This window comes from Pungitius pungitius, chromosome 1 (assembly GCF_949316345.1).
Source record: "Pungitius pungitius chromosome 1, fPunPun2.1, whole genome shotgun sequence".
NCBI classification, from domain to species: Eukaryota; Metazoa; Chordata; class Actinopteri; order Perciformes; family Gasterosteidae; genus Pungitius; species Pungitius pungitius.
The window spans coordinates 3,961,977-3,970,155 of NC_084900.1; the positions used below are offsets into that span (position 1 = coordinate 3,961,977).

At 52.3% G+C, this 8,179-nt stretch overlaps 1 protein-coding gene across 1 annotated transcript; it reads left to right on the plus strand.

Moving 5' to 3' along the window:
- The first annotated feature begins 159 nt into the window (after positions 1 to 159).
- On the plus strand, positions 160 to 7,954 carry nat8l (N-acetyltransferase 8-like). Its single transcript, XM_037480812.2, is given in 5 exon segments — positions 160 to 338; positions 340 to 491; positions 1,472 to 1,495; positions 1,498 to 1,635; positions 7,542 to 7,954. Coding segments are annotated over 5 exon segments (813 nt in total). The 5' UTR covers positions 160 to 207; the 3' UTR covers positions 7,910 to 7,954.
- The last annotated feature ends 225 nt before the right edge of the window (positions 7,955 to 8,179 follow it).

Below are 8,179 nucleotides of genomic sequence, written 5' to 3' on the forward strand. Positions count from 1 at the left end.
GAACATCCCCCTTTCGTCTTACCCCCCTTTCCATCGTTTCTCTGTTTTTTAAGACAATCTCACGCACCGTTTCCATTTCCTCTCTCCACTCTCCCCCAACTGGGTTCTTTCTTCCATTTTCTTTCTTTTTTTTACCCCCCGAACCTGTAGTGGTTTTCTTTTTTTTTTTTTACCCCCCGAACTGTAGTGGGTTTCCGAGGCAGTTGCATGCATTTTTCGTCTCCCAAAATGGTTTGCGAGACTAAAATTGTTGCGGACGAACACGATGCTATACCCGGGACCAAAAAAGAGTCGATGATGTGGAGCTCCCCCCCCCAGCCGGGCGAAGGGGGCGAGGGACGACGCGGTTTTCATCCGCGAGTTCGAGCGCGGGGATCAGGAGGAGGTGTGGCGCATCTTTTACGAGGGCATAATGGAGAGGATACCCAACACGGCGTTTAGGGCCATCAGGCAGCAGCCCAAGACGCAGTTTTTATACGCGCTTCTGACAGGTAAGTAGCCCCCCCCCCCCCTGTTTCCTCCGGCTCGCCCCCCCCCCCCCCCCCCCGCTGTGCGAGACAAAAAAAAACCTGCACATGGGGGTGAATGAATGAAGTATTGCATGGAGACTCGTTCACGCCACGTTTGCATCCGAATGTGATTTATTTGAAGAACTTGAATCCCACGCCAACAACCGTCACGCGCCCCCGCGCGTATCTGTCCGCGTGGGCGATGCACAGTTAAGTTTATGAGTAAAAAAAAAAAATTAAATTTAAAAACTGCCGTCTCACACCGGCGTGTTGCCCGTTGTGCAACAAAAGGCAGTCGCGCCGTGCACGTGTGTGTGTGCGTGCGTGCGTATAACCGGCGGCTCCGCTGATGACGTGATGACACGCCAGTGCCGTGAATGAACGAGTGAATGAATGCGAGGATTTGTCCCCGCTGGGGTGCGCGCACGTATACCCCCCCCCCCCCCCCCCCTCCGCCGCCTCTGCGCCAGTCACGCACAAATCCCCTTTGGCTTTTGTTGACGTTGGCGGCGCAACCTCGTGCACCCTGATCCTAACGCACGTTAGAAATCCCACGAGCTTTTTAGGCATGAAAAAGCGTCCATGGCTGTGAAACATAACACGACAGTCCTACCCCCCCCCCCCCCTGCCCCCCCCCACTCCAAAATCTATTCAGTGAGATCTCGATGATTCCTGATTCCCCATCAAGTCAACCCTCTTCTCCCCTCAAGGCTGATGCTTGTCACACGCTGGAGTAAACTAACGCACACACGCTACGCTGCAGCCTTACACCCCCCCATGAAAGTTTCACCTCTCCATGTTGTGTTCCTGCAGCTGCACCTCTGGTCAAAGTGATTCCTGGTTTCGGTTATTGACAAATTGCCTTTTTGTGTCTTGTTTTGGGGTCAAAATGTCTGCCACAATCCAACATGTGATTCTCTTTTCTGACAGGTGTCGTTTATTTCTCTTCCGTTTCTCCATAGTAATGTGCTTTGTCGCGACCAAGTCGTCACGCTGACCTGTTGTGCGCCCCTCGTCCTCATGGGCGCGCGCTACTACTACAGCAGGACAGTTATCCACAGCTATCTGGACTGTGCTCTGCACACGGACATGGCCGACATAGAGGCTTATTACATGACACCTGCAGGTAAGACGAGGAGGAAACACGTCCCCCCGCTGTGATGTGACTGATGAGATGGGACTGTCTGGTTTGTCAGTCGGCGACGCTCCAACCGCCAGAGTACGCGCGTAGAAACAAAAAAGCAACGTGACGTAGGGTATGAGAGGGGACTACTGCGAGGAGGTCCGTAGCTCCTCGGTGATTACACCTGTACTTTAGGAGTCTAGAGAGCCTTCAGGTCCTCCAGAAGCAGCTCATTAAATATGCAGCCCGTCTCCCTCTGCTCTCCGTCTCCTCCGTCCTTCTTCCCCCCATCCTCCCACTCTCCTCTCTGAGCTCCCCTTGGTCACGGGCGGGGAGGGCGGGGAGGGGGGAGGGTTGCATCACAGGGCGATCGATCGCACGGAGGAAACTGCTGATACACTTTCTGCGAGAGCATTCGGTGTCGGGCAAGGCTCACTGCCTCCACTGAAGCTTCTGATTGGAAAGAAAATATATATATATATATATATATATATCCCCCTGTTAACCTGAACCCCCGCCCCCCCCCCCCCCCTCTGGCCTGGTAGTCCAACGAGGACACGACGGAGCTCCAGCAGTCCCACTGTTGCCGCGGGGTCTGACACCCACTTTGATTGCCGCGTGTTTCAAGTAGAGAGAAATAATGGTGTTTGAAAGCCAGCTTTGAGATCCAAAGCAAGCGGGAAACCCTCCTGTCATCGCTTTAGCTCGCTCGCTGTAGAAAACAAACAAGGCACGAGTCAAAGGAAGCCGCTTGGGCGGATTGAATCTTCCACGCGGATTGGTTGTGTCCTGAGATCACAGCGTCCACCATGAGCCCAATGAAGCCTGAGGAGCAAGATGTCTGTGGGAGGGTATCACAGCTTGAAACGTTGAATGATGTTCTGCTGTCTAGAGATTTCTAGACAGGGAGAAAGGAAAGGGAGAGAGAGGGAGAGAGAGAGAGAGATGTATCCTTGTACACATGGACCGACTTCACCAATCAATACTCTTATCTCCTCTGTGTGTGTGTGTGTGTGTGTGTGTGATCACTCACTCTGCTGCCACTTACGGCCAGCTGTCACCTCTTTCATTTTCCAGGTAATAAAGTGTGTGTGTGTGTGATTGTGAGATTGTGAGTATAAATGTATACGGCTGTCGAAAAAAAGATACAATCTGTGTCTTTGACGAAAACAGTAGCTGATGTTTTATATAATATGTCAATTTCAAAGCTCAGGTTGAAATGAAATAGAGCGATTTGGCTCCTGGATTGTTACAACCAATAACAGCTAAAAGTCCATTACTCAAATTCAACAGTTCAATAAGTGTTTCAAATATGCAACACTCTACTCTTTCCTCGCCATCTTTTTTTTCGCTGTCCTTCCTCGGACGAGATAAGCCAATAACGACTCAATCTGCCAGTCAATATGCCCCCCCCCGATGTGGTAAGGACTTCAGCGCCTCGGCTGACAAACTGTAAACGAAGAAAAAGTACTTTTCAACTAAAGGTCTTTCTGTCGGTTAGAAGACAAAATTCTGTAATTCTTTCAGCCCCATATACACATTTTTTTGAATCCAACACGGACGTGCTTTCAGACAAACAAGAACATCTGATTTCATCACACAAAGCCGAATCATCTCCTGGGGAGACTTGGACCGACGTGTGGTTCCACGTGGCTCTACAGAGAGAAGCTCAAACAGTGAGGTCCAGGCACCAGAAGCCAACAGCAGCTCCAGTGAACGTGATCACATGTGGCTCAACGTCACCATTTATCTCGTCTAATAGTGTGTGTGTGGGGGGGGGGGGGGGCAGAGGGGAGGAGGGACCTGCTACATCACCGCAGGTCCCTCTGAAGCAGCTCGGGGCAGAAGAGCACAGGCTCAGTGTTACTGTCTGTTTAATGAGTCGCCTGCGGGGGCTTCATCCACGCAGAAGAGGTTACTAAAAACCTGCTGCGCAGTGTCATCATGCGTGTGTGTGTGTGCGTGTGTGTGTGGGCGGAGTGAGTGTGCAGCTCGCTCTGTTCCAGAGGAGTGAGCAGCTTCCTCCACCGGTACCTGCTTTTCTTATTTTAGCTCCAAATGACAGGAAGAGGCGAACAGAGAGACAAAGAGGGGGGGTGGGGGGGGTGTGATTGTATGCTTGGTATTTTCTAGTTTTGTGCATGTGCGAGAGAAGGAGACAGACAGAGGGATCTCCCGGGTATATTTGTGACTCCTCAGATGAATAAGGCGTCCTTCTTTCTATCCTCCCCCTCCCCCCCCCCCCCCCCTTCCACCCCACCTGTATCGCTCCTCCTCGTCTTCCTCCTCCTCCTCCTCGCTGATGGCGCTGCATTGGCCCGCTGGCCTTTATCCATCATCCTGTCACAGTGGACGTGATGCTTCCTCCCAGCCGAGGAAACAGCCTGAAGGAAAAATTGAATTGACTCTTAGATGCGTTTATTTATTGGCAGGGTGCAATTAAACGACTACGACACCACGGGGAAAAATGAACAGAGATATTATTAACTACTAGATTTCAGGGCTGAAACAATTAGTTAATTATACTCCATTAAAATCCATCATCACCTTTATCAATTATTAAGTCCAAATTGAGGGTTTGGCTAAAAAAACCAATTCATCGTTAAATAATAATCTACATATTAATCAAGATTCGTGAGCCGTGTGGAGTAAGTGTGTGATCACTGGATTGGAGTCACAGCCACAGCTCAAGGGCTCCTGGGTAATAGGTTACCGTCGCATCTTTTGACGCGTCGGCGTGAAGTTCAGCCTGATTGATGGCCTGACGGGGGGGGGGGGGGGGGGGGCGTGACACCACTCCACAGGCCCGACGCCGCCTCCTCCTGCGGCGCCGTCGATAAAGGCCTCCTCCTCTACGGACGCAGGCTTCAACACGCGGTCATTATTCTATTCACGTATGTGGCGTCTATTGCTTCAGTTTCAAAGTCCGCCTCCAGCAAACCACAACGTACGTGTCTCTTGGGGTGGATCAAGACTCCCTTTAACCCGGGCACCACTGAACGCATGGCCGGGTCACATGGTACGTGCAGCTTTTCACTCAGAGCCCCGACTGAAACAGACCGCCTCACGGGACCCGTAACAGCGGCCACAAATGCTGCGGGGACGCCCCAGAACTGCAGGTTAGAAACGGCAATAAATGCCCCCGTTTGATGAGTAGAACACACGGCAGACACACACAAACACACACACACACACAGCCACTGGTGAGCCTCGGTGAGGGCTTAAAGCATCAGACGGCACAGTGAGGCGGCGTCTAGACTGAGCGCTTATCGGATGAATGATCCCTCTCGGTTTCATCCGAAAGCAAGAGAGAATAATCTTGTTAGACACCATAAAAAAAAGATTACTGTGTGTGTGTTGTTTTTTTTTTTTACATGCAAGGTTCTCTCCCCAACACACGCAGGAAGGAATATTAATGTCCTCGGGAAAGTGGTTAAAAAAACAAAATCCGCTGCGTTAGGGATACATTGATCAGGTCTTTGCTGATCCCCAGAGCTCCTCTTCTCCTCTTCTCCTCTCCAGTCTCAGCTTTTGATTTATTTCTTGTCTCGAGATCATCTGTATTCTTCAGGTCCCCTCCCCCTCCGTAATAATGGGAGATTTTCTGTCCTCCCTCCCCCCGTCGCGTTCGTATGCCCGAGCAGCAATAATGGATCCTTTCAGGCTCGTCGCTGTTACTGTTAACACAGATGCCTCGCCGCCCTCCTCCTCCTCTTCCTCTGCTAATAATTGGTCACTTTTTCTTTCCCCGAGGAAGGACAAACACCTTCTTCTTCTTCTCTCCCCTCTTTTTTTATGACTGAGTAAGCTCATTCATGCCACTCTCCGGCCTGTGTAACGCACACCAAAAACATTGGACGTATCAGTATATCTAGCGCGTGTTACGCGAGGAGCACAGCGACCAATTCATGGTCTTCCCTGGGAGGAACAGGGGTGGAGAGGAGTATGAAGGAAGAGGGACATTGGCACCACGGCGGCCCTCTTGGCTCATCATGCCCAGATCAGCGAGTGCCGCCGGGGGCTCGTGGGAAGGACGTTGGTTTTACAGGCGTTTGGTGACGTCGGAATAACGAGCGTCTGCAGGCGGTGACTCCACAAACCAACAACTGTCGGCCCTCTGGTGGCACAAGGGGGGGGGGGGAAGAATAATTAGGGGATCGCCAAAGACATTTATACTCATCCTTTGAACGACGTGAATGAAATCCAGCTTATAATTGGTCTGAATGACTTTGCCATGGCCCGGAAGCTTTAATTAATCCATCTCGTCTTACAAGGCTGTCGCGCGCAGCTTCCCGGAGACGGTTCGCGGTTAAAGGCCTTGCCCTAAAGGGGCTTCACGATGAGAAGTCCCCCCCCTCCTCTCTATCTTTCTGTCTCCAGCACAAAAGAGCGGTAGCGGGCTTAATCCGTGCAGGGGCGACCAGTGTAAAAAGCAGGTTCCGACCCGGCCGATGTGACGCCCCTGCCTGGAGGTCAGCGCACCTCCGGGGGGGGGGGGGGGGGGGGGGAGGTCAGAGGTAATAATATTATTGTCCCACGCGGCGCAAGTGTTTTCTGAGACGCAGTGTCGGGGCAACGCACGCAGTGTGACAGGCAGTTGGGGCGCGCGTGCTTTCCCGTGTTGTCCTCGTTGCTGGCACAGGCTCACTTCAGACAGATGGTCAGGAGGGCGTTATGGAAACGTACCCCCCCCCCCCCCGATCCCCCACCCCCCTACTCCGACACACACACACGGGATCATAATGATGCCGGCACAGTGCTACTAGGAGTCGCCACTGTAGCTTCCCGGTGATGCAACGCTCCCGTCTAGCTTGACAGGGCGCCCCCCCCCCCGAGGATCAGTTTAACACGGGCCCCCGGGGGCATCAAATCCCTCCCAACACGGGGGGGGGGGGACTACGGAGAGATTAAGGAGCGGAGAGGTGGAGTGTGAAGGGAAGGAGAGAGAGTTAGGACGAGAGCTCATGGAAACGCAGACATCAGGTTTTTCTTTCTTTCTTTTTGTTGTTGTTACCGTCCGCAGGTCAGTTCCTGCCAGGCAGGGAGATTTATTCACAACAAACAAAAGGCATTTTAGCGCAAAACCACCGTAACCACCGGCAACACACGGCAGGTACACGGCTGACATTGAGAGGGTCGTGTTCCTTGGGAAAACGAGGCGAGAGGACTTGATGTTCTTTAATAAACTGCCTGATTAGGATCCAAATGGGAACCATGTCAAAAAACGCCCGAGCACGTTTCTTCTGACACCCTGTGAATTAGTGCGTCTTTCGCTGTGATGCGCAGTGCATGAAAGAGGAATAATTCACAGGCACAATAAATGTGTGTCATGGACAGACAAATATGGATCGACGTAAAAAAAACGAGTTGACGTTGGAGCTCTTAGCGGTACTCTGTTGGAGGAGCGTTGTCTGCTGACATTTCTTTTCTGGATTGTCTTTCCCCTCTATGTGTGTGTTCGTCTGGTTGTCCGTCTGAGTGTGTGTGTGTGTGTGTGTGTGTGATATTTCAACTCCGGGATCCAGCGGGTCTCTCTAACTTTCTTGTGAGATGAGTGAGGTCATTCTGTGGCTCGCCCCTCCGTCGTCTGAAGGCTTCACACAGTGTGACGGTGTCGACCCTTTAGCAGTTCTACATTGAAACGTACTTTCCATTCACCTCAACAACCCGTATAACTACAGTAACAGTCTGAAACTTGAGAGTCAAATGAGAAGGCTACATTGTAAAAAATGTAGCTAACGCCAACAGCAGGTCAGGTTAGCTTAGCATAACGACTACAAGCACTAAAAACTACCTCTAATGCTACGTTTGAAGTGTTGAACTCCGGCCCTCTGCAGTCGCCCCCCCCCGAGGTAAACCGGCCCACATTGAACCAACCCCCCCCCGCTGTGCCTCGTTTCTGCCCCCAGGCTCCTGTTTCTGGGTGGCGGTGCTGGACGGCCGCGTGGTCGGGATCGTGGCGGCGCAGGGCCGCGAGGACGACGACGCGGTGGAGCTGCGGCGCATGTCGGTGGACTCGCGGTACCGCGGCAAAGGCATCGCGAAGGCCCTGGGCCGCCGCGTGCTGGAGTTCGCCGTGCGCAACAACTACGCCGCCGTGGTCCTCGGCACCACGGCGGTCAAGCTGGCCGCCCACAAGCTGTACGAGTCGCTGGGCTTCCGCCGGACGGGCCAGAGCGAGGACCACACGCTGCCCGGCATGAGCCGCTCGCCGCTGGAGAGGCTCTTCTTCCAGATCCGCCACAGCCGCTACCGCCTGCAGCTCCGTGAGGAGTGAGAGGTGACGGGGGGAGAGAGAGAGAGAGAGAGAGGGAGGGAGGTGGAGAGGGGGGGGAGAGAGAGAAACGACCCTTCTTCACCCGAGAGCCCCGACTGCTTTTATTTATTTCATGTCGTTAGAGATAACTTTGAGTACTACATAACACATCAACTACTTCCTCTTTAAAGTCACTAACGTTTTCATTACTACCAGGCTTATACTTTTACAGAAGAGTTTGTTTTTTTCCTCTTTTTTTTTTTTAAATTAAGCTATCTTTTGTACCTTTAC